Below are 27,667 nucleotides of genomic sequence, written 5' to 3'. Positions count from 1 at the left end.
CCAAGTACTAATCAGAACATAGCCTGCTTAGCTTCTGAGAGCTGACGGTATCAGGCGTACACAAAGATGGATAGCTGCTCTGCCTGCTCTGGCTATGTTCATAAACAAAAGACTTCCTGGAGGGTTGTGTGATTTGAGCTTTCAAGTATAACTGCTCTTAAACAATAAATTAATTAAATAATTGTTTATTCCTGTGATTTAGTAAATATCCAAGGAACCCATTGTTTCTCTTACTACGTATGTTGCTTGACCTTCTCCCTTGCGCTCTCTTTCTTTCCCAACATTTTGCGTGGTGGTCTCACTGTGTTATTTGAGTTAAGAATGCAACCACTGTGAAGCAATCACAATATAATGGTTTACTTCTCGGATTTAGTTCATTTGTGTTCAGGGGTGGTTTATCAAGGTCAGTGACAACCACACCTGCTCCTAATCCATCACCAGTTCATTATCCACTGTACATCGTGGTGGCAGTGTTCTGTGGGCCACCAGAAGAGGAGGTACTGCTGGCCCACCACCAGAGGGCGCCCTGTCTGAAGTGCGGGCTTCAGGCACGAGAGGGCGCTGCCGCCCCACAAGAGCGGCCGGGGTGACAGCTGTCACTCATCGGCTATGACAGCTGTCGCCAATCATCTGCGCCTCCACCCCTAATAAAAGCAGGACGACACCTCCACCACGTCGCCGAGATATCGTTCTACCAGGAGGTAACTTTCTCAGCCTGAGTGTTACTAACGTTGTTTTCAGTAAATACGTTCTTGCAGCTGTCTTCCTGAAGAACCGGCGTATGCCGCGACTGCTTCGCTCTGCATCCCGCCAGATAAGTGATTGACAGTAGCTGCACGAGTGTGGATGAGAGGTGGAGGTGGAATAACCACCATACTTGTTACGGGGTGTACACACACCCACCCACACCTGACTGTTTTTGCTCTTCGCCAGCAGTACCAGATCCTACATGCGGAGACGGTGGCCACCTGGGGGATTCAGAACCTGGCGGCTCCAGTATTCTCCTGGTTCGGTGGCGGAGGAAATCGTGTGGTTCCGGTTCTTCTCCAGACGGATGTCTCCTATCGTCGAGCCTGCCCACACGACACTTTGTTTGATTGACTTTGTATACATTCTATAATCTGCTGTGTGTAGTTGTGGCATTCACAACAGTAAAGTGTTCAAATTTGACTTCTATTGTCCGTTCATTTGCGCCCCCTGTTGTGGGTCTGTGTCACTACACTTTCACAACAGGCAGTCTGTGGGATATTACACAGGCAAACCTGTTTGCTTTTTGGATTAACCTGGTGTATTACAGAAAGTATCACCAAATTTGATAGTGTTTTCCTCAGTATATGCCTTTTTAAATTGTGAGTTACAAGATCTAAGCATTTCCTGGTTCTATCTATCTTTCTGTCTATCAAATTAGTCAACAAATATTTTGAGAATCAACCAATCAGTTTGAGTCTCTTTTTTTGAATCCACATGCTTTGATTTCAGCTTCTTAAATGTGAATATTTTCTGTTTTGTTTTACTCGTAGCTTTACTCCTATCTGGCAGTAAACTGAATGTATTTGGGCTGTGGACAAAACAAGACATTTGAAGGTGTCACCATGGACTCTGGAGAACATTCATTGAGATTTTTCACCATTTTTTTTAATTTTATGGACCCAACAACTAATTGATAAAATATTCTTTGATTAATTGCTAGCTAGCTACTCAGTGTATTGTAAGGAGTACATACTTAAGCTTTTCCAAAGTCCGAGAATAACCGTTTTAGATAATACGGTGCCTTTTGGTCGATTTTTACTGAGAGAAGTGAAAGAAAGACCTCCACACTTTCAGAAGACCTGTTTAAAGTGCTGAGATTGTTTCTTTTAACTGTTACAGATGCATCAGTGTACTTGTATGGGGAGGCACCTGACTTCTATAGAGGTAGGACCCATCATAATTCTTACACAATTTTGCATGCTTTAAAGGTTTTGCTGTTATTAAACTAGCAGGATTTAAGGAGATGTGATGAAATAGTTATAAAAAAAACAGGTAATAATTTTGCTGTACCACTGTACATTCAGCATGCACTCCCAAACATGCAGTGCATCCCTACCTCATAAAAGTAGCCATCTATGTGTCACAGTTAACTGAAACACTGTCATCCCCTTAGTCTTTTTCAGCTGCTATGTCCTCAGTATTGAGGCACTGGTATGCTGGATCATACCACATAAGACATCCAAGAAGGGGACAAGTGAGGCAAGCCATTAAAACATAAAAACAAAAAATAACCCGCCTCACTGTCTCCACTGGAAATACACAGCTCTACAATGAGCAGGGTGATAAATTCCTGGGCATTATCATTCAGCAGGAAGTGGGAGAGACACAACACTGCAGTTATGAAAAAGCACAGCAGTGTTTGTGTTTTCTGCAGCAATTCAAGAAATTTGGGGTACCTCAGGCACTGCTGGTCTAGTTCTGCACTCCCACAGCAGAATCGATCATCACATTTTGCATCTCCATCTGGTTTGGCTCTGCATCTTGCACACCAAGCACAACCTGCTTTGAATGGTGGAGTGTTAGCTTTCACTACCTTCGAAGACATTTACTCATCCAGGACAGTGAAGAGGGCAGAGAGTGTCATGGCTGACACTCTGAGCCCATGAGTAAGAGCCCTAAAGACTTGGACCAGCCTCCACCTTCACAGCTTCTTTTCTCAGGCCATCATTCTCCTCAACAATCATTTTTCTGTCAGCACGTGCACACAATTGCATGCATTATAATGGATATATCTATTGTCTATCGCATGCTACAATTCTTCTGTATGACAACCTTTCCCACTTTCTTCTGTTATTGTCAGTACAACTATACACTTAGAACTGGTTATGATGCACATCCTTTTAGTTGCATAGTCTGGTTTATGTTTTTATATAGTATACTATTTCTTTTAATATGTTAATTTAATGTTGACACCTACATCAAAAGAACCATCATGGCGAAGAAAGATTCTGATTTCTTATTTTTAATATACAGTAGCACCATCATTCAATTAGGTCATCAGAAGGATGACAATTAATAGCTAAATGTTATTGTTAAATAATGAACTAATTATATCATTTACCAGTTCATTCACTAAGATAAATTTTATGTATAACTTTAATATTTTGTTGGTTTTGATGTTTTAGCAGTCAAACCAAGAAATTATTATTTTTTTAATTCAGTCATTAAATCATTTTTCATAACTGCTTATTCCAATTAAAGGTGACAGGGGAGCTTTAGCCTATCCGCAGCGTTCATTTCGCAGAGGCGGGGTACATCCTGGACAGGATAGCAGTTAATTGCAGGGCCACACAAAGACAGACAAACACGCTGGTGCTCACACCTATGGTCAGTTTAGAGACACCAACTCATTTCATTGGTGGGAGGAAGCTGGAGCACCCAGAATATGTTCTCTTGCTCTTTCATGAATTATTAATTTTAATTATGCCGTCAATAATTTAATAATTAATTAATTAATTAAATACATCAGAAAGCTGATGCAGACCTTGAGTGCTCTGGACCCTGTGACATAACTTTGTATTTTGAATGATGAATACTTCTTGTCAACAATAAATGCAGTGAGCTTTGAGAGCCTACATATTGTCAGGTACAGTAGTTCATCATGAAGTCACACCTATCAATCAGAAATACTTTACTGATCAGTATGAGCTTTTGTTCAAATCTATAGCCACTTCTGCAGTGGTGATGTTATGATAAAAGTGCTTTGCTGGACCTTACCTTTTTTTTCATGCTGTTCTAATATAGAGGATGCAGTCATTACACTTGTCTTATTTTGTGGGCAAAGAATGAAATAAAGGCAGACTGTCAGCCAGGGGTAATTGAAAAAACGAGTGCTGCTGGTATGTTTGCTTGGAAACAAGTAGTGGTGCTGTACGCAGGGAGGATTGCTGATTGAATCAGGGATGAGCGCCACTGTTTTTGTCCATCCATTGGTTTTTCTTGTCTTTGAAGCATTACCTGAATATAAAATATTAGGGCCTCTGTGCACTTTTTGGGGCCCTATCGCATTACCCGGCTTAAAAAGTACAAAGCACAGAGCACATATCGTTGCATTTGTCGTTTTTACACCCAAAATAATAATACCCACTTGCACTCTTGTGGGCATGTTAGTTTAAAAAGGGTTGTGGTCAGGTATAGAGTTGTACAAAGCGATTTCACAACACGTACAGTGTGCTTGCACAAATCATTCTCACCTGCAGCAGTGTAATATTAATATGACTCATGTTCTCTCTCTCTCTCTCTTTTGCATTCAGTGACAGGAGAGGATGACGGCATTCACAATTCATCGGCATAAAAATACACAGTTAAAGTGAACTGAAAACAGACATTAAATAACACATTTAAAAATGCCCTCACTTTGCTACATTACTGCTTCACCTCAGGCAGCTTTGGTGTTTGCTGTGCACTCTGACAGGTTGAATCTGAGAATGATCCAGTAGCCTTTCACTTTTGTTTGAGCCTCAAAACCACAGCACCATTGTCTAAGCTTTGTGTGGGGTATTTCCTGCCACTTATATAGCAAAGTGCACTGTGAAACATCCGACACGGGCTTGCGCCCTCTGCACAATCCATTTTGCATCTGCTGTGAAAATAAATGCCTTCGTGTCCAGAGGATTTGACCACCTGGACATGATTCTGTTCTTCCCACTTTAAGGTCATTCAACATTGATCGATGGGAGACAACACTGTGCTGCCTTTATAATGTGAAACTGTAAAACTCAGACAAAGAGGAAGTCATGGGAGGAGGCAGAGTTGATGTGACACTCCTCAAAGGTCAGAACATTGTGATATAAGCTTTCAAGCTGTGACACACTAGAGACTCCCTCATATTGGTTAACAGCAGGGGTTAAAGGTGGATTTGGCAGTTGGGGGAACCCACAAAGTCATTGTAATGGAGCAGTGGGGAAAGTGACTCACCTAAAATACAGTGCCCTCTAAAAGTATTCAGCCCCTTGGTATTTCACACATTATAATTTGTTTATGCCATTTCAAAGACAAAAAGTAAATCAGGTTTCTCAGTATAAAAAATTCTAAAAAGATCTTCCTAAACTCAAAGCAAATCTCTACAACTTGATATAAATTATTTAAAAATGTGAAAGCCAAGATGATGGATTGCATACGTAATGGAATGCCTTGGTATGATACCTGCAAATAATAATTTTTATTGCCAGTTTTCTTCAGACAATTCAGGGATGGATACATGACCATTTCCATGTCACTGAATATAGCTTGAATATATCTTCTTTATTTACATAAATTATGAAGAAATGCAAATAGTACGGTACTCTGTGGTAAATCTGTATGGAGTAGACAATTCTAAGTGACTGTGCAAGATGGAGATGAGTGAGGAAAGCCACCAACACACCCAGAAGAAGTTATAAGCTTCTCTGTCTGTGAATGGAGAAATTGTACATAGTGCATGTTTGCATGTTGTATCCTGAGTTATGCGGGACATTCACTTGTTTCGTCACTTGTTCCCCTGCCTTTGCGGGTTTTATTCTCTTGTTTTTGCCTTGCTGTGAGTACTGGTTTGCCTTTATGGCATTGTGTTACCCCCGTGTTTTAATTGTTTCTTAGTGAGTTAATATTTTCTTTTGTGTGAGTTACTTCCATATGTTCTGCCACCTGCTCGCTCCCATTAATCTCCAGTTAGTTTGGAAGTTTTTGTTTGTATTTTTGGTCGTGGACTTTCACAGTTTGTTTTGGACAGTGTTTTCACTATTGTCTGGGAAGAAAAAATCACTTGTGTTTTTTCACTCAACATCTTGTCCTGGTTACTGCCTGCATTCATGGGTTCACGTAGAACTGCCATCACAACACCCTGTGTATTTCCCGTACATTTAGTCCTGTGCATTCCTATGTCCTGCATTTCATCCTGTTTCACCAGTGGTTCACCATTTAGTACGTGTTTTACCACCCTGTCGGTTTTTGAACAATTGTCTTTTGTCAGTGGTAGTGTGTTTGGTCTTTCTCACTTGGGAGTTTTGAGTCACCTTTATGATAGACTGTTGTACTATTTTTCAATTTTTGAGTAATATTTGTATTCTTCACTGCCACCGTTTAAGTATTAACAATTGGACTTTTTTTGCACCTAACCTCTTGTGTCTGCTACCTGCATCCTCGGGTCCCACCCTCGTGCTTTAGTGGTCCCAACGAAAACATTTACAGCTATTATACCAAATGGGCCCATTACTTATGCAACCCATCATCTTGACTTTTAGATTTTTATTAATGTTTTCCAAGTTGTAGAGATTTGCTTTGAGTTTATGTTTAAGGACGGTCATTTTAGAAATTTTTATATTAAGAAGCCTGATTTGCTTTTTGTATTTGAAATGGCATAAACAAATTCAAATGTGTGACATACCAAGGGGCCCAATACTTTAGGAGGGCACTACTCCCATATTGATTTGTACAGTGAACACCGATAGACTTGTTTTCTTTGTGGACAGGCTGTGTGGTCAGCTGAAGTACCATAAATGAAATCTACAGCAGTCAGTTAAATTAAGTGCTAGTTGATTTAGAGTTGTTCTATATAGCCAGGCGTGCATATTACTGGTGCTCATGGTGCTCGTGCATGCTAAAAATCAATCAGTCAATCAATCAATTTTATTTATATAGCGCCAAATCAAAACAAACAGTTGCCCAAGGCGCTTTATATGTGTAAGGCAAGGCCATACAATAATTACGTAAAAACCCCAACGGTCAAAACGACCCCCTGTGAGCAAGCACTTGGCGACAGTGGGAAGGAAAACTCCCTTTAACAGGAAGAAACCTCCAGCAGAACCAGGCTCAGGGAGGGGCAGTCTTCTGCTGGGACTGGTTGGGGCTGAGGGAGAGAACCAGGAAAAGACATGCTGTGGAGGGGAGCAGAGATCAATCACAAATAAATGATGTGGACCAGAAAGCATGGAAAGAAGCACTGTTGTTACAATCCATCATTATTGCTATCATCCTTTTTTGAGCCATCACCTGTAAGATCACTGGACTTTATATGTATATGTGCATGGTGGCTTAGCTGCAACATTTGTCTCTGCGTGTGCGTGTCACTTCTATGTTGTACCTAGTTTTATTTATTTTATTATTAGTAGTATGGTCAAAGCAGATGGTCACCGTTACTGAGTCTGGTCTGCTTGAGGTGTCTTCCTGTGAAAAAAAGAAAGAAAAAGGAGGGTTTTTTCCTTGCCACTGTTGCCAATGTGTTTGCTTAGGGTGTGGGTAAGGGTTAGACAATATTGTTGTGAAGCGCCTTGGGGTGACTTATGTTGTGATTGGTACTGTATAAATTAATAAAGTGATATCTTATTTAATCTTATTGGATACAGAGACTTAAAAAAAATGTGGGCGTGCCAGCGAGTCCATGGACCCCTGAGGGTAAAACGCAAGTATTATAGTTTGATTGCAGGACACAGAGTGGTCTTGATGGTACTACAAGCTCTGGTTACATTACGTTAGCCACAAATTGAAACTCAGTCTTTACAAACAGATTTGACATATTTTTGAGCACTTCAGTAAATAAGGTGTCCCTTGGTCTGAATTGCATGATGGCATGTTTGCAAATGGATTTATGAATCACTTATTTCTCCTAATCTGCTTTGAATGAAAAGTCATACTCTTTTCTTGTTACTAATTGGAGCAAAGTTGTTAGTTGTTGTTGGTTTTTGTTTTGTTTTTTGTTTTGTTTTTGCAGTTGTGGAACAAGTTGTATTCTGCTGTTTGCACCATCCATCCATCCATCCATCCATCCATCCATCCATCCATCCATCCATCCATCCATCCATCTTCTAAACCTGCTTATTCCAATTATTAGATTACAGGGAGCTGGAGGCCTGTCCCAGCAGTCATTGGGCAAGAGGCAGAGTATACCCTGGACACACTGCCAGTCTATCGTAGAGCTGACACATGTTCTTCCCAGAATCCACTGACTGTACCCATTGCTTATTTGTCAAAAGTTATTTTGTCGAAGGTTAGTGTTAAATAGATTTGTAATCTGCATGGATTAATTTCAGTTCCAGTGATTAAATTTCAGGCATAACATAACAACTTTGTAGGACGTCTTTCATACTCTTGCTACAAGGGTTGGTTTATACTGGTCCTGTGTGTACTGTGTTGCTGGACTAATGGCTACTGTGGCTTGCTCATTTTTGTATAACTCATCGGTTTAAGCTATTTTAAACCATAAAATTATGAATAATTAGGAAGATTGTCAGTTTAAGTGACAGCTAGTGTGTGCTAGCAGATCCAGTCGGCCACCCGCTAGCAGTGGCTGCGTGGTCAGGGTTTATTCATCCCACCAAAGTCATACCAGTTTTGCCCATGTTTCACCTCTCTACCCAGTTAGTTATTGGTTGATCGGGAGTCACGGCTATTCAGAGCACTGGCAGGATGGTGGCATTGGAACCGTCCCATTTGAGCTTCAAACCAATTCTTTAGAAAACTTAATGGGTGATGTCTAGGAGGGTTTCTCTCGTGTGTATACAGTCTATGGGTTTATGCAGTGATGCAGTATTTCCTGACAGACTGACATTGTCACATTACAGACATATTCTCTCATTACAGCCTGAGGAAACTTCTGGCTTCAGAATCACCCTGGAATAGATTAGGTTTGAATAAACTGTTTTGTGAAGCAATCGCATAATCACATTTTAAGACCATATGTCTGCACAGAACATGCATTGCTTGAGTCTGACTAATTTCAGATCATATCTCTACAAAATAATTGCATTCATTGTCAAACAGAATGTGATTTATTTAACTTGTGGCACTAAGAACACTTATTATATCAGTGAGAATTTGGTTTGCCATGCTGCAGCTCTGGGACTTATAGTAAATTATTTCTGTGCTGTTGAGTTGGTGCCTCTGGGATAAATACGTTATCTGTCCCACTTGGACACTCTTTTATTCATGCAGACAAAGCAAAACACACAGGTTTGTGTGAAATCAAATTAATGTGAGGGTTTATTTCTTTTGGGATTTTCAGCATTTACAAGGTCTATTGTACAGATTTGCTTTACAAGGTATGGAACTTAAATAGAAACTTGATAAAATTCAAAAGAGTAGTTATATTTATTTCACAGAAATGTCATATTTCTGTTTGCTTTATAGATTATCAATGCAAGAACATTTTCTAATCCACCTAAAATTAAAACAGATTACATTATCTAATAACTCAAATTGGCACTCAAGGAGTGCAAAACCCACGTGGTACATGTTTGAGACAAATTCCATGAACATTAATCCTTAAGGATTCATTGATACCATAATATATGTTTCTGTGTGGTCTTGACATTTCATTAAGTCAAGTCAAGTCTGCGAACGTGTGTTGATGTTGCGTGTTGCCACATCCATCACACTCCAGAACTGCCTCGTGTCCTGGAAAGCATTTTTTCATACGTATTTTTCAGACGTAAATGCCCAGATACATGAATATCACAGCAGACATTTGACCAGTTCTGTCCAAAATGTAACCACTTTGACTCACACAGAACCTTTCCAACATGTTGAATACATCTTACTTACAAAGCGATTGAGTTTGACCTTTCAATGTCACCCAAGGTCCAACGCCATGTGACCAATTGGTGATATATGACTTCATGATAGTGTTTTGTAGTTACCATTGGTGTATCTTCAACCAAGCCCCAACCTCGGGTCCTGATAAATGAGGCAAACACGGAAGTGGCCAATCTTGCAGTTCGCTGGATGGATGCTTGAGGCATTTGTTCCGCCCAATTCATGCCAGTGTTGTGCACGCTCCACCTCTTTACCCATTCTGAGCTAGCTGAGAGTAGGTTGGAGTACCTCAAAATTGCATTTGTCCCAGGGCCAAGGTCTTATGTCACCCAATGTCCAACGTTATGTGACCAATAGGTGATATATGACTTCATGATAGTGTTTAGTGGTCACCATTGGTGTATCTTCACCCAATAGAGCTCAAAAGTGATTACCTCACAGCCCATTCACAACTGCTTGTCTGGTTCTACACAAAAGGTTGGTCAGGAAAAATGAATGAATGCTTGTCTGATGAGCTAAAATCACTACAGCGAGGGAAAACCCACTCCAAATCTGATTATGTGGAAATTTGTAATTATTTTCTGGGGGCTGTGAAGAAATGCACGAGCCAGCATGAACGAAAGAAGTTAACACATTTTTGGAGATGTTATCCATCTGTTATGCTGCTGCGGGTGCTGGAGTCCTCTCTGCACACATCTGTATTGCTTTGAGTTTCAAGTTAAATGCTAAAAGCAATTGTTGAAACAGACAGAACCAGAGCTCTGCGAATGTTTTTGGCCTGCATCTGGCTGCTGCAAATCATATCATTTTAGTAATAATGTTTCTGTATGGATGTTTTAATTTGTTGATCATACACAACGAGCGGGTGGTAAAGCATGATAAAACCATCATAAAACTGTAGGGACCTTGTGAATGGTGGTGGTGTTTAATAGCTCTCCAGGCATGAACTAAGTTGCTATTCTATCACCAAACTGATGATTGAAACATTAAAGCTACATAAATAACTCACCTTATTTGTTTATCTATCTGCACACCAGAATGAAACAGTCCACATTCAGATTGGTCTTCAAACACAAAGTGCCCATTTTGAAAAGATTGTATTACACCACCTCATACATTATCATGGATATATGACTCACTTTTCATTGCTCTGTTTCTCAAAATATTTATTTGAAATATCTCCATTTCAGCATTAGGCCAAAATTTGTCCTTGGCCCATGATCTTAGTTTTTAATATTTTTTCTCTAAATCAAATCACTTTGTCATTGGCTGTCCTTTAGTCATTCCACCAACTTCGACCAAAGCCGGATAAAAACTGCTGGAGCTGTTTTGTTTACACACAAGGCTGCATGGTGGCGTAGTGGTTAACACTGATGCCTCAGAACAAGAAGGTCCTGGGATCGCTTCCCACCTGGTCCTTTCTGTGTGAAGCTTGCATGTTCTCCCTGTGTTCACAGTTTTTTCCGTCTTCCTCGCGCTTTCAAAGACACGCAGGTTAGGAGAATTGAACAGTTTCAAATGACTGTAGGTTGTCTGTCTACATGTGGCCCTGCATAAGACTGGCATCCTGTCCAGGGGTGTACCTCACACACCCCCATGCCCCTTGATTAGAGTAAGTGAGAATTATCTATGTTTTAGTTCATCTCTATTTGATAATGAAGCCTGTCTATAGAAAGATCACTTCAGTCATACCTGATGGAAACATTTGACCTCTGGTCAACGCTGTTTTGTCCATGAGCCATCAGCAATGTACAATGTCTCCATGAAAACAGCCAAACTCAAATGTCTTGTGTGTGAGCCTCAGTGGAAGGTTCTGTCTCAGCTTTCTTCTTTGTGTGTATTATGTATGTCCATTGACTATTGTGTAAATGATTACTTGCTTGAGAAACAGTGTAGCTGAGTGCATCTACATTTGAAGGTGCCAAAAGCAGAAACAGATAAAGGGCTTATGCAGCTGGGAAATTGAGATGTTAAGAGATCCACAGATTAGGAGAGAAAAATAAGTAGACTGACGTCAGTAAGAGTCGAAGAGACTCTCAGTCCTGCTGCCCCGACTATCCTAGGACCAAGGTGTTATATGTAATGATGAAAATTTCTTTTATCAGTTTCTTTATAGTTATTGAATGTCTTGTCTTATGATGTCACAAGGATCTGCAGTTTCCACCAACACTTTGTGGTTGGTGTTCTCGTTTACTGACATTTGCCATTTGCTATGCTTATGTATTTTGTGTCAAGGATGAACGCCGCCAAAATGAAACACTGATAGGACTAATATTTTTGGAGAAACTACAGATAAAAGTTAACAGTGACGAATGGTTGTTCATAATTACATTCTGGACTTGCATTCCATTCCAGCAGGGGGCGGTAAATGATCTATATATTAAAAGCCAAGTGGGCTCTGGGTGTGTGTGTGTGTGTGTGTGTGTGTGTGTGTATACACCTTGGAACATGGACAAACGGGAGCGTTAACATTTGCCGTTTGGTATGCTTATGTATTTTCGTACTATCAATTGAACATTGATAGGACTAATATTATTTAAGAATTTACAGGCATTCATTAACAACGGTGAATACTGGACATTGATAATTACATTCTGGACTCACACACCATTCCAAATCATTATACAAACTTTGCATAATTTTTTACCACCCTTGAAAAATGTCAGCTACCTATTTTATAAACACTACCCAATCTAGAGCCCATGGATTCCCACGGGCAACACATTAGTTTACTTATAAAGCCCCACATCATAACACAAGTCACCTTAAAGTACTATACACAAGCAAAGTGTAGACCTTATCCAGGCCATGAGCAAGCCATTTTTGGTTAGACAACTCTAATCTCTGAAATCATGTGATCATATTCATGTCAGTGCCTCTGCACGTTTCTGCACTGTGCATCATCTGTGGCATTCAGATTAATCAGTATATTAAATACTAAATTGTGTCTGATTCTGTTGTGCTGAATGACATGTCTTTAGGAGGCCTGCAGTCTGTCATAGACACATGGTGCACTGAATTGGGTAAAGCACAAACATCCAACACACACACACTAATAAAGCCAACAGATTAATTAAGAAGTCAGCAGCAAAACTACACGCTTGTGTTGTTTAATGATTAAATGCAATGAAAAAGTAGAAAGAAAAGAGCCAGAGGGCAAGTGGCAGAGTGAAAAAGAAAAGTAACATTTATGTCAAAAATTGCACAACCCCAAATCAGAAAAAGTTGGGGCATTACGATTATGGTTTTTTGACTTCTGTTTGATTGCAGACAATATAAACCAAAGATATTGGTCTGGTCAACTTAATTTCATTTGTTAATATACATTTTTTCAGGCAGCACAGGACTAGTAATGAGTAAAAAAAAAATGGAAAGTGAGAGTGACATACTGTGTAACTTACACGGTCAGAGAGCGATATAAAGTGAGCCAAAAGAAAGGCCTGTGTGTGTGACTCCTGTGCATTAACACACCACTCTGCCATCTGTCACAGCCCACATTACAGGCAGCACATGGAAATGGCACCAGCACTCATCTCTCTGAGTTACTGCACCAGCACCTCTCTAACCCCCTTCCTGCAGCTCATTCCACATTTATATTTCATATTTACATGTACAGCACCTCCCTGACCCTCACCCACAGCAACATAAGTGCAGTGATAGAACAGGGTTACTCGCTTTCTTTTTTCTCATCTTTGTGAGGCTTTTTCTTTCTGTTCCTTCTGGGGCTTTTGTCTTCCAGGATTGTTCTGAGAACACAGTAACTCATTTAGTACGCCTTCCATCAGCTTCACAATGCGCCATTTATAGTATCTTTTAATTTTCTCTGAGGCTTGACTTTTTGCATCAGAGTCATGTGCTTGAGTGTCTGCGAGAATGCAAATAGATGTGGATTCTGTCTGTGAACAAACTTAATTGCAACATTCTGGTTTGGTAGTTGATGGAGCAGCAAACGCTGTCATATGCAGTATGTATTGAGACGCCAGGTTATTGGAGGCATTTTCTTCTTTTTTTTTTTACTCCAGACCAACTCTGCCAACTAATAGAGGATGCTGGAGGGGATGTGGTCACCTATTGTTTCTTTGTCAGGGTATCCCAGAGAGTAGAGGATGGATTCACCAACATTTTGTGAAGTGGTCCTCGATTCAGGGAGGAGTTTGTGTAATATTGGTGGCAATGTAGATCTGCCTCACAATGTTTTCTTTAAGGCCCTATCTTACAATCAGTGCTAGACAGCTGTCAGTGCTAGTTGGTAAGCAAGCTGCAATGCTGGTGCATTGTTATCATGTGGGCGCAGAAATGAATGCACCATAGATCAACAACAAAGGAGTCGAAAGTTGAGTTGAGGAGGTTTTCTGTTGTTTTCTGATACACCTTACATAGACGGGTTTACAGTGTGTGAACACTCTGCTTGTATACACATCAGAAACCCAAGTGAAAACAAAATAAACACTAACTAGTGTGTTGTCTGTGGGGATCCATAGGCCCAGATTTGGTAGTGTTTATAAAATAGGTAGCTGACATTTTTCATGGTCGTAGTAAAGTGTCCAAAGTTTCTAGAATGAGTTGGAATAGTGTGTGATTCCCGAATGTTTTTAGAACCTTATGCCTGCGTTACACCGAGGCGCGATGCAAGCGACAGCAGCGACAGGTTGCCATGTAATCCCTATGGAACGACGAGTTTTGGTGCCAAGTCACGTAGCGCGATGCAATGGACGCGAATGAAGCGACGCAAGTAAAGCGATTTGAGCGATTGGCGCATTTGTGCACGATATTGTGTCGCGTCACGTCGCGTTGCCCTCCTCCCCAAGTTGAAAAATCTAAACTTTTTCGCCTTGTCGCACCGCGATGACCAATCAGGGACTGAATATGTAGTGACGTGGAGATGTCTGGAGTTTGACTGAAGATGTGACAGTCCGTCTCTGGTAGCAACCTGTGAGCAGGACTTATGTCTCTTTTGTCCTTATTTCACAATTATGACAGAGTTTTTGGAGTGAGCAGCAGCCCCACAGCAGGGAAGCGGAGTTCTTTCTCTTCTTATTTACATGTGCGCGCAAGTGAATTGTCCATGGAGATTATTTTACTTATTAACTACACAGATGTATAATAAAACAAATGGTGACTGGTTTCTAAACACAATTATGACAGAGTTTTTGGAGCGGGCAGCAGCCCCGCAGGAGGGGAGCGGAGTTCTTTCTTTTTGTTTATTGTTTACATGTGCGCGCGTGAACAGGACAGGAGGTCCTCAAACTGGGTCCTGCAGAGGCGGAAGGACCGCTGAAAGCGGCCGTCATCCAGTCGCAGCTCCTGCAGCAAATAATGATACTCCCCGAATTGGGAACGTCTCATGACGTTTGTCAGTTTCCACAACAACTCGCTCCGTGTGATCAAAGTCCGTCATGTTAACTTGACTGACAACCGGAGGCAGTGAGTGGAATGGAAGCTCCTCCTATTTGATGACGCAGCAAAAGCAGAGTGACACAGCATCCGTCGCCACAGACCCCCTGCAAATTTGTGGCGTCTGGTCGCGCCTGGTGTGAACGCAGCATTAGACCTCAACAGTTTTGAGAAGAACTCAACCTTTATTTCCTGTTAATTATGTAATTTTTTAATCTAAATTTACTGTCTTAATGTATGTAGAAATTGTTTAGGTCCTTGTTATCATATTCACAATATTATTATTATTAATATGCATATGTCGTGGACATGAACGAGCGAAGCTTGTCAGCATCTCACCATGTCATTTAGGTTCTTCAGAGTTTATTTTGAGTAAATGCTTCAGAGGACCAAAAAACAAAAACCTTTCAGCTTCTGGGGGGTCTCTGCCCCCCCAGACCCTCCATGTTTTTAAGCATTTTTCTTTATTTGCCTCTCACATACTTGGAAAAGCCCCTCCCCATCTAACCATGTCCTTTAGGTCCTTTAGACTTTTTTCAGTAAAATGGTTAGTGGGAGCATGAGCATGACTAAAACCTTTTAGCTTCCCCAAGACCCCCCTGCCTTTTTAAGCATTTTCCTTATTTTGCCTTTCAGCTTCCGGAGGTGCTCTGCCCCCATACTCTCCACCTTTTTAAGAATTTTTCTTTTTTTTTTTGCTTTTCAGCTGACCCCTCTCATTACAGCATTCTTAACCCCCCTGCCACTTTAAGCATTTTTTAATGAAGATGTAAATTAATATTCAAAGTTTTCAGCTAAATGACAGTAGGGCTGTAGGATATGGCCAAATTGTCATATCTCAATATTGTCATATAAATTGTCATGTAAATATCACTTATAAACATGCTGTCCATATTCTTGAGCCGCTTATGTGGGTACGGAGAGTTCCCATGGGATAAAAAGCTTTTCAACCTACCATCCCTGGTTCTCAAGACCAGGCACCTAAGTGGCTCTACTAATTAAAGATATTTAGGTGTACCTTAGTAAACACAAGTAGAGTTCCACCTTAGATTTAGAATGTATAATAGAAGAGCGCGAGCGCCTGGTGGTCGGGGCCTTAGCCCACGGGGCCCGGCAGGACTCAGCTTGAAAGAGCGATGTGGGCCCGCCCTCCTGTGGGTTCACCACCTGCAGAGGGGGCCATGGGGATCGGGTGCAGAGAGGACTGGGTGGCACTTGAGGGCGGGTGGCCCGGGGGCCGGTCCACGCTCACAGCCTCTGGCTGTTGGGACGTGGAATGTCACCTCGCTGCGGGGGAAGGAGCCTGAGCTTGTGTGGGAGGTTGAGAGGTACCGACGAGATATAGTCGGGCTCACCTCCACGCACAGCTTGGGCTCTGGTACCCAACTCCTGGAGAGGGGCTGGATGCTCCACTTTTCTGGCGTTGCTCACGGGGAGAGGCAGCGAGCTGGGGTAGCATTGCTTATTGCTCCCCAGCTTAGTCGCCATGTGTTGGAGTTCACCCCAGTGAATGAGAGGGTTGTGTCCCTACGCCTTCGGGTTGGGGACAGGTCTCTCACTGTTGTCTCGACCTATGGGCCAAGCAGCAGTGCAGAGTACCCAACCTTCTTGGAGTCTCTGGGAGGGGTACTAGATAGTGCTCCGACCGGGGACTCCATTGTTCTCCTGGGGGACTTCAACACCCACATGGGCAGTGACAGTGAGACCTGGAAGGGCGTGATTGGGAAGCACGGCCTCCCGGATCTGAACCCGAGTGGTGTTCAGTTGTTGGACTTCTGTGTTAGTCACAGTTTATCCATCATGAACACCATGTTCAAGCACAGGGGTGTCCATAAGTGCATGTGGCACCAGGACACCCTGATCCAGAGGTCGATGATTGACTTTGTAGTCTTATCATCTGAACTTCGGCCACGTGTCTCGGACACTCGGGTAAAGAGAGGGGCTGAGCTGTCGACCGATCACCACCTGGTGGTGAGTTGGATCCGCTGGGAGGGGAGGAAGCCGGTCAGACCTGGCAGGCCCAAACGTATCGTGAGGGTCTGCTGGGAACGACTGGCGGAACCCTCTGTCAGCGAGGTCTTTAACTCCTACCTCCGGGAGAGCTTCTCCCAGATTCCGGGGGAGGTTGGAGACATGGAGTCCGAGTGGAACATGTTCTCCACCTCCATTGTCGATGTAGCCGCCTGTAGCTGTGGTCGCAAGGTCTCTGGTGCCTGTCGCGGCAGCAGTCCCCGAACCCAGTGGTGGACGCCGGAAGTAAGGGATGCCGTCAAGCTGAAGAAGAGTCCTACTTGTCTTTGTTGGTAGGTGGGACCCCGGAGGCAGCTGACAGGTACCGGCAGGCCAGGCGTGCTGCAGCCTGTGCGGTTGCAGGGGCAAAAACTCGGGTCTGGGAGGAGTTTGGAGAGGCCATGGAGGAGGATTATCGGTCGGCCTCGAAGAGATTCTGGCAAACTGTCCGACGCCTTAGGAGGCGGAAGCAGCTCTCTGCCAACGCTGTCTATAGTGTGGGTGGGGAGCTGTTGACCCTGACTGGGGATGTTGTTGGGTGGTGGAAGGAATACTTTGAGGATCTTCTCAATCCCATCGTCACGTCTTCCGAAGAGGAAGCAGAGATTGGGGACTCAGAGGTGGACTCGTCCATCACCCAGGCCAAAGTCACAGAGGTGGTCAGAAAGCTCCTTGGTGGCAAGGCTCCTGGGGTGGACGAAATCCGTCCTGAGTACCTTAAGTCTCTGGATGTGTGGGGACTGTCCTGGTTGACACGTCTCTGCAACATCGCGTGGCGGTCATGGACAGTACCCCTGAATTGGCAGACCGGGTGGTGGTCCCTCTGCTTAAGAAGGGGGACCAGAGGGTGTGTTCCAACTACAGGGGGATCACACTCCTTAGCCTCCCTGGTAAGGTCTATTCCATGGTGCTGGACAGGAGAATTCAACCGATAGTCAGCCTTGGATTCAGGAGGAGCAGTGTGGTTTTTGTCCTGGTCGCAGCACACTGGACCAGCTCTACACCCTCCATCGGGTGCTCGAGGGTTCATGGGAGTTCGCCCAACTAGTCCACATGTGCTTTGTGGATCTGGAGAAGGCATTTGACCGTGTCCCTCGAGGCACCCTGTGGGGGGTGCTCCGGGAGTACGGGGTCCGGGGTCCTTTGCTAAGGCTATCCGGTCCCTGTGCGACCGCAAGCAGGAGCTTGTTTCGCATTGCCGGTAGTAAGTCACACCTGTTTCCAGTGCATGTTGGCCTCCGCCAGGGCTGCCCTTTGTCACTGGTTTCTGTTCATTACCTTTATGGACAGAATTTCTAGGCGCAGCCAGGGTGTAGAGGGAGTCCGGTTTGGGAACCACATAATCTCATCTCTGCTGTTTGCGGATGATGTGGTCCTGTTGGCTTCGTCAAACCAGGACCTTCAGGGTGCACTGGGGCGGTTTGCAGCCGAGTGTGAAGCGTCCGGGATGAAGATCAGCACCTCCAAATCCGAGGCCATGGTTCTCGACCAGAAGAAGGTGCCTTGCCCTCTTCAGGTCGGTGGGGTGTCCTTGCCTCAGGTGGAGGAGTTTAAGTATCTCGGGGTCTTGTTTACGAGTGAGGGACGGATGGAGCGTGAGATAGATAGACGGATCGGTGCAGCGTCTGCTGTGATGCAGTCGCTGTATCGGACCGTCGTGGTGAAGAGAGAGCTGAGCAGGGGGGCAAAGCTCTCGATTTACCGATCCATCTACGTTCCGACCCTCACCTATGGTCATGAGATTTGGCTCATGATCGAAAGAACAAGATCGCGAGTACAACGTTCAAGATGAGTTTCCTCGAGTACAAGCGGCCGAGATGAGTTCACATCTTACATCCAAACTGGACTGATGCCTCTCGACTGATGACTGTGCCAAAGTCGTTGGTTGCCACACATAAACCGCCTTTTTCACACCAATTATGGGTGCTCCCTTAGAGATAGGGTCAGGAGCTCTGTCACTTGGGAGGAGCTCAGAGTTGAGCCGCTGTTCCTCCACATCGAAAGGAGCCAGCTGAGGTGGCTCAGGCATCTTTTCCAGATGCCCCCTGGACGCCTCGCTGGAGAGGTGTTCCGGGCACGTCCCATCGGGAGGAGGCCCCGGGGAAGACCCAGATCACGCTGGAGGGACTACGTCTCTCAGCTGGCTTGGGAACGCCTCGGGGTTCCCCCGGAAGAGCTGGGGGAGGTATGTGTGGATTGGGAGGTCTAGGCGGCTTTGTTTGAGCTGCTGCCCCCGCGACCCGACCTAGGATAAGTGGAGGAAAATGGATGGATGGATGGATGGATGGATAATAGAAGATATACCTTACTAAATTTTCATATCAATATGATAAACAATATGACTATGATTTGACACAAAGTGCAGCAACAGTGAAAATTAAACATTCTTAAACAAAACAGTAATAATACCACACTCATTTGCACTCATCATAAGGGTAGGATACTGTGACCTCCAAAAGTATTGGAACACTTGGAATTTCACACATTTTAATTTGTTTATGTCAGTTTAAATACAAGAAATACAGAAAAAAAAAAGAATTAAAATTTCTAAAATGATCTTCCTCAAACTCAAACTGAAAGCAAATCTCTAAAACTTGATAAAACCTGTAAATAATAATTAGTTTTCTTTAGACAAGTCAAGGGATGGGAACATGAACATTTCCAAGTCACTGAATATGTCTTGGACTTTATTTACATCAATTATGAAGAAATACAAAAGTTTCTTTCACCAAAACATCAAATCTAGGCTTTCATCTCAAATGTACTTTCTGTCAAATTGTAGCTGAACTATCGGGTCTTCTTTTTAAGAAAATCCTCCTCTACACCACTTCATCAAGAAGCTGGATTTCATATTTTTAATTAATTTAAGTTCATTGAAGTTGTAGAGATTTGCTTTCAGTTTGAGTTAAGGAAGATAATTTTAGAAAAAAAATGTTTTTGAAATGGAATAAACAAATTAAAATGTGTGAAATTCCAAGTGTTCCGATACTCTTGAGGGCAACTGAGAAACACAGAGGGACGCTATGCTTCACTCATATTATTATTTTTACTTCTGTTTTATCATTTGATTTTTAAATGGACCACAGTGGAAATAAGTGTTTTCACTTTCTTGTGTCATCCATGTATTTTTAATGTGTTTACAATTATATTATGTACTTACATTGAACTTACTAAATAAAATCACACACACGCCGCTTTTAATATATAGATGATTTACCGCCCCTTGTCATCATCATCAAGATCGGGGTCTTATCTCTGTCTTTAAAATGTCTCCCTTAAGGTGTGATAAAGCTTAAATGGGGAAAAAATATTGCTGACTTTGTGTCAAATGAATGGTTACTTCTGGAGACTCAAATGAGGAGTATCACTTGTATTGTGAAGGAACATCACCTCCAGTGGCTAAAGAAGATGCCAAAACGTCTTATGGCCCAGTCACACGGCACACGACGATTCCTGAACGAAGGGAAAAAGTAAAATAAGTCACAATTCATTGAGAAAAGGTGGACGAAAGAGCTTTATCACCGAATAGCCTGCGAAGCAAGAGCGCAAAAGGGCCGAAAGAGGAACTTTAAAAAACCGAAGCTAACAATCTCGACGGTGGACGCTTTAAGTGAAACGCGCCGGAAACCACAGCTGGAGCAGTGTGTGTCTGCATCTCTGAGTTCCAGGACTCAGCACTGGGACGGAGCTCATAGCACCTGAGTCCTGGAGAAACTACAAACAGAAGCTGTGGAGATCTGTGCGCACGTCTATGGACCACCTGCTCTGGTTCCTCGCCCAGAACAAAAAAGGGATCATCTCTTTCATCATCAGAACCCTCACTGTCTGCGGGGCGCTTGCTCCAATTAAAAAAAAAACTCTGGTGTGCCGTGGACACTGCTGTATCACTGAATTACGTTACTAAGCCATATATATTGATTTATAACAGAAAACTGTCAAAACAGGGAATAAATATAAGTGTAAAGATTGAATATATCAGAGCAGTAAATTGATCAGTGCATGTGAACGTGCATTGACTCACATGTGCGGTTATTCCACCAGCTGCAGCTAATCCACAACGTGAATTCTGCCTTCCAGAACAGCTCTTTATATAATTTTTTTAATTATCTACCTGTTGCCACATGTACATAAGTGCTGGATTGTCATTCCTACACTCATATTGTTATATTTAATAAAAAAATAATAAGCGCACGCAGGAGCTGCTGGTCTTGCTACCGCCGTGTTCAGGTACCATCGGAAATACACAACTTTTTTGTTGTTTCAAATTCAGCAGTTGCTTGTGGCAAAATAATTAATTGTATATACACAACAAATGAACTCTTTCCTATATAAGGTGCCTGAGCCCATTGAACCTGACTCCCCACCCAGATAATAAAAAAAAAAATCCAAGCAAGCTGCTCCAACGAAGTTAAATTAAACAATAACGTGACAAAAACTAAACAAATGATTAAAAAAAATCAAGAACGACAGCAAAACGAAACACAGACGAATTGAGGTTTTCGTTGCCTTTCGTTCAAATTTTTCAGCAGTTTAAAAATCCTGACGAAGCTCCAGCTGCAGGAACGAAGCTACGCAAAGGTTAAATGATGCCAACGAAAGTCAATGAAAGTCCAGGTTTCTTATATCGTCAGGGCTTCGTCACCCTTCGTTAAGTGCCGTGTGACTGGGCCATAATACTCCCTTTAATCTTTTTGGTTGCTGTGGGTTTGTGGTTCAGTCGGTCTCTTCTTTAGCTTTTGGTGAAAGCGACAGTCATACCCAGAATTCCTGAATCTGAACCAAATCAGCCTGTTGAACTGTTTGAGAAAGTATGCATATTAATGAAATGGTAAATGGGTTCCATTTACATAGCACTTTTCCTTCAGGTTGGCTTGAAGGTCATTACTGTTTAACAGTTTGGAGCCAGTATGGATTGTTGTAGTGGAAGTGTTGTATGCTGGAAAAGTTGCATCTTGAATGCTCATCTTTAATCCTGATTACTGAGTTTTGATCTTGACTCTTGACTTTTAATCTTCCTTACTGATCTTTGATTTGACTGTTAATATTTAATCCCACTGACTGAGCTTTTATTTTAATTACTATAACACCTTGTCATGGCACTCCCATTTTCACAGAGTCATTACTGTGGTGTGATGGTGGAATAACCATATGGGCAGGCTGGGCTCATTAGCCCTGTTTAGCAGCCAGCCTAGGAGGAGGACATTCTGATATAACACCTATAACCCAAGAACCTCGCTGTTACTGTCTCAGCTTGCTAGGCCATGTCAGATGAACCCCGAGTGTAAAGGGTTGCTGCCAGTTCAGCGCACACTGGGCTTCACCTAAAACTTCAGTGAATAGGCTCAAAGTATACATCCACGTCTAAGGCCCATTCAAGCCCTGTAGTGATGGGAAAGGGGTGAAAGCGGCAGGTGGAAGATGACACTGGAAGCCGCAGTCCCAATCCTGCATGTAGGCAGTTCAGCATATTGGTTGTCAGATGACTCAGCAGCACCCTGAATCAAGCAGCCTACTCTAGGGGCAGCATTGCTTGCTTCACATGGAGAACAAGAGCAATCCAAGATTTCTGATGTCCGCCAATCCAGATCACCTCCAAAATTCAGTGGAGTCTTCCATGCCCTAATATCTGTGTGTGGTGCACATTTGGTGAGAATCCATGAAGTAGTTTGACGTAATCCTGCAAAGCCTAAAACCCCTGGCAAAAATTATGGAATCACCGGCCTCGGAGGATGTTCATTCAGTTGTTTAATTTTGTAGAAAAAAAGCAAATCACAGACATGACACAAAACTAAAGTCATTTCAAATGGCAACTTTCTGGCTTTAAGAAACACTAAAAGAAATCAGGAAAAAAAATTGTGGCAGTCAGTAACGGTTACTTTTTTAGACCAAGCAGAGGGAAAAAAATATGGACTCACTCAATTCTGAGGAATAAATTATGGAATCACCCTGTAAATTTTCATCCCCAAAACTAACACCTGCATCAAATCAGATATGCTCGTTAGTCTGCATCTAAAAAGGAGTGATCACACCTTGGAGAGCTGTTGCACCAAGTGGACTGACATGAATCATGGCTCCAACACGAGAGATGTCAATTGAAACAAAGGAGAGGATTATCAAACTCTTAAAAGAGGGTAAATCATCACGCAATGTTGCAAAAGATGTTGGTTGTTCACAGTCAGCTGTGTCTAAACTCTGGACCAAATACAAACAACATGGGAAGGTTGTTAAAGGCAAACATACTGGTAGACCAAGGAAGACATCAAAGCATCAAGACAGAAAACTTAAAGCAATATGTCTCAAAAATTGAAAATGCACAACAAAACAAATGAGGAACGAATGGGAGGAAACTGGAGTCAACGTCTGTGACCGAACTGTAAGAAATCGCCTAAAGGAAATGGGATTTACATACAGAAAAGCTAAACGAAAGCCATCATTAACACCTAAACAGAAAAAACAAGGTTACAATGGGCTAAGGAAAAGCAATCATGGACTGTGGATACTGGATGAAAGTCATATTCAGTGATGAATCTCAAATCTACATTGAGCAAGGTGATGATGCTGGAACTTTTGTTTGGTGCCGTTCCAATGAGATTTATAAAGATGACTGCCTGAAGAAAACATGTAAATTTCCACAGTCATTGATGATATGGGGCTGCATGTCAGGTAAAGGCACTGGGGAGATGGCTGTCATTACATCATCAATAAATGCACAAGTTTACGTTGATATTTTGGACACTTTTCTTATCCCATCAATTGAAAGGATGTTTGGGGATGATGAAATCATTTTTCAAGATGATAATGCATCTTGCCATAGAGCAAAAACTGTGAAAACACTCCTTGAAAAAGACACATAGGGTCAATGTCATGGCCTGCAAATAGTCCGGATCTTAATCCAATTGAAAATCTTTGGTGGAAGTTGAAGAAAATGGTCCATGACAAGGCTCCAACCTGCAAAGCTGATCTGGCAACAGCAATCAGAGAAAGTTGGAGCCAGATTGATGAAGAGTACTGTTTGTCACTCATTAAGTCCATGCCTCAGAGACTGCAAGCTGTTATAAAAGCCAGAGGTGGTGCAACAAATACTAGTGATGTGTTGGAGCGTTCTTTTGTTTTTCATGATTCCATAATTTTTTACTCAGAATTGAGTGATTCCATTTTTTTTTTCCTCTGCTTGGTCTAAAAAAGTAACCGTTACTGACTGCCACAGTTATTTTTTCCTGATTTCTTATAGTGTTTCTTAAAGCCAGAAAGTTGCCATTTGAAATGACTTTAGTTTTGTGTCATGTCTGTGATCTGCTTTTTTCTACAAAATTAAACAACTGAATGAACATCCTCCGAGGCCGGTGATTCCATAATTTTTGCCAGGGGTTGTATATAAAGTGAAATCTTGATCCAGAATCCAGATCTGGATCACCTCCAAAATTTCATGGTCTTCCATGCCCTAATATCTATGTGTGGTGAAACTTTCATCAAAATCTGTGCAGTAGTTTTGATGTAATCCTGCTACCAGACGGACAGACAAATACGAGGTCTATTAAATAATAAACCGACCCTTTTATTTTTTTTTAACTATATGGATTTGAATGACGTGCGATTACACCAATCATGCTTGAACCCTCGTGCACATGCGTGAGTTTTTTCACGCGTGTCGGTGACGTCATTTCCCTGTGGGCAGGCCTTGAGTGAGATGTGGTCCCGCCCTCTCGGCTGAATTCCTTTGTTTCACACGCTGCTCGAGACGGCGCGCGTTGCTTTATCAAATTTTTTCTGGACCTGTGAGGAGTATCCGAGTGGACACTATTCGAGAAATTAAGATGGTTTTCGGTGAAAAGTTTAACGGCTGATGAGAGATTATGGGGTGTTTCTGTCGGTGTAAGGACTTCCCACGGAGCGGGACGTCATGCAGCGCTCCCAGGCGATGTTGTCTGGCTGTTTCGAGCTGAAATCATCCTAATTTAAGGCTCTGTTGACCCAGGACGTCGTCAGAAAACAGAGAAGATTCAGAGAGGCCGGCATGAGGAGTTTATGCGGACATTCCACTGTTAATGGACATTTTTTAATGAAAGACGTGCGCGCAAATTCGCTGAGTCGTTTCCGTGACGACTCGGCAAATCTGTGTGCGCCGCTACAGGAAAAACACCTCCGTGTTGAAAACCATTTGTAAAATTCAGGCGGCTTTTGATGGCTTTCAACAAGTGAGTAACTGATAAATTGTTTAACAGCTTGGGCATGTTCCAACTTGCCCGTTAAGGTTTCCAACACGGAGGTGTTTTTCCTGTCGCGACCCCCCGCGGTCGGGTCCGGCCCGACATGCGACTCTGCCCGCACGTTCTTTCATTACAAAATGTCCGTTAACAATGGAATGTCCGAATAAACCCCTCATGCCGACGTCTTCTGAAAGTTCTCTGTTCTCTGACGACTTACTGGGTCAACAGATCCTGAAATGTGGAAGTTTTCAACTTGAAACGGTGAGACGCTGCCGCCTCGAAGCGCAGATCGCCGTCAGGCACCGTGGGCCGTCCGTACGGCGACACTACCAGACCAAAATCTCTCATCAGCCGTTAAAATTTTTACCGAAAACCAGCTGAATTTATCGACTGGTGTCCACTCAGTTGTGCCTTACAGTTTTGAAAAAATTTTGATCAAACAAAGCAGCAGTCTCTGAGCCATTCCTAAACAATGAAAAAATCGACGAGAGGGTGGGCGACTCCTCACTCAAAGACTGCCCACAGGCGAATGACGTAACCGACAGGCGTGAAAAAACTCTCGCATGCCCACGAGGGTTCAAGCATGTCTGATGTAATCACACATGATTCAAATCCATATAGTTTTTGAAAAAAATAATAAGGTCGGATACTTTTCTAATAGACCTCGTAAATATATAAAAGCCAATGATTTTATTACGTTCTTGGCGAACATAATAAACTAATCAATGCAGACCACTACCTTCATAATGGTCGTTCCCGAACTAATGCTCTGATGAATGAATGAATATATCAGTCTGTATTCCAAAGGCGGGGGGTAGTGGCTCCTGTGCACACTGTGATAGTGAATCCTAATGCCAGGGCACACTGATTTAGGATTGATAGTTGCAGTTTGTTTCATGTGAAGGCACGTGCTTCTCCCTCTGACATGCCAGCTCCGTTCTCAGAAGTCACAGAAGCATGGGCGTGACACACATGCACGCTCACCAGGACACTTCACATTTGTATTCCTGCAGTCACATACAGACATTTGATCTAAGAGAATAATCAGCTTTTGGGAACATTTTGTCTCATTGCCTATTCATAGCCTGGCATTGTACTGTCTGCTTTAACAACTAATTGGGGCCAATTATGTGCGCATGTGTATGGTGCATAAAGCAGAATGAACACTTTCATCAGGGAGATTCTTCTGTGTGAATTTGCCTGTGCAACTGCAAGAGCACATTAATTGACAATGACATGAATATACTGCGTGGCAGGCGTTTGGATTATGTTAAATAAATCTAGCATTTCCAATTCCAGCATTTGTGTTTGCTTGAGACGATATCATATTTGCAACAGATGAATGTGTCACATAATTAGTGTGATTGTGCTATTAGAAATAAAGCAGGAGCTTATTGCTCTGCACCTGAAAAGGAGATGAAATGGTTTCAGGAGTAGATTAGTTCCAGTCAGGCCCGGTGTTTATCTGAAAGCAGATAATGAGCATTCCAGTTGTAGTGTGTATGCGTGTGAGAATCTCATGCCGAAATAAAATGTTTAATAAAGTCCTTACAAGGGCAGTCTAACAGTGAAGTCAGAGTATTTACCCTTTACATCTGAACCCAACTGTCTTGCTTTTGATCGTGCTGACTCATAACTGCCAGATGCAGGCTGAGCAATAACATGGGGATCTTCCTTGTTTGACCCAGTGTGTTGTTATTTACCCCGCTCTTGTTTGTTTACTGTCAGCAGATGATGCCACAGGTTATGGGCCAGTGTTTGAGGAGCAGCCGGTGGATACCATCTATCCCGAGGAGTCACCTGAGGCCAAAATCACTATGAACTGCCGTGCCAGAGCCAAACCACCTGCCATATACAAGTAACATATGTTCACCATAAACCCACCGACATTACTACTCACTGTGTGTTCTGTCTGTCCTTCATCATTAACGGGGTCATACTATGCAAAATGGTTTTTGATTTATCTTTTACAGTTAAATGAAGTAGTGATTTCATTTTAAACATCCTCAAAATCACAATTCTTTGAGTCTAGATGGAGAAATCCCCCCCAATTTGCCAACATTCAGTCTGAAACAGCTCATTTCAGACTTCTGTGACACATATCAGGAAAGGTTTGTTTCATACAGAATTAAATATGGTTTATTTTTAAGAATGCAATGTGTCTATGTGATATTTCTGTCTACAGTTTTTCAGCATTTGTTCTTTGAACACCTGTTAACCTACATTAACTCAACAAGAAGGTGAACATATGAATTCAAAATGATTTATGATCTCTTTGTAAATCCGAGCATCACAATGGTTTTAATCTTAGCTATACCTTTAGCAAAGGTTATAATATAAAAGAATTTATTGTGTTTTGTAATTCAATTGGTTTAGTCATTTTAGTTAAGTGTCATGTTGCCGCTACCATGAGTCAGAAGGATAGTGCATTTGATGTCTTCTGCCATGTCTCCATTTGTGGGTGTGTAAAAATAATAGTGTGCATGCGTGTTTCGACCATAGGCAAACTGTGGAGAGCT

General features: G+C 42.5%; 1 protein-coding gene across 1 annotated transcript in view; it reads left to right on the top strand.

Moving 5' to 3' along the window:
• Nucleotides 1-27,010, top strand: part of LOC117514890 (contactin-1-like) — a 56,596-nt gene extending 29,586 nt beyond the window's left edge. Inside the window, exons 3-4 of the mRNA XM_034175464.1 lie at nucleotides 1,870-1,914; nucleotides 26,877-27,010. Of these exons, the coding sequence (XP_034031355.1) occupies nucleotides 1,870-1,914; nucleotides 26,877-27,010 (179 nt within the window). The remainder of the gene's footprint in view (nucleotides 1-1,869; nucleotides 1,915-26,876) is intronic.
• The last annotated feature ends 657 nt before the right edge of the window (nucleotides 27,011-27,667 follow it).

This window comes from Thalassophryne amazonica, chromosome 8 (assembly GCF_902500255.1).
Source record: "Thalassophryne amazonica chromosome 8, fThaAma1.1, whole genome shotgun sequence".
Lineage (NCBI taxonomy): Eukaryota > Metazoa > Chordata > Actinopteri > Batrachoidiformes > Batrachoididae > Thalassophryne > Thalassophryne amazonica.
Note: the sequence above shows the minus strand (reverse complement) of the source record. Positions and strands in the feature narration are given on the sequence as shown.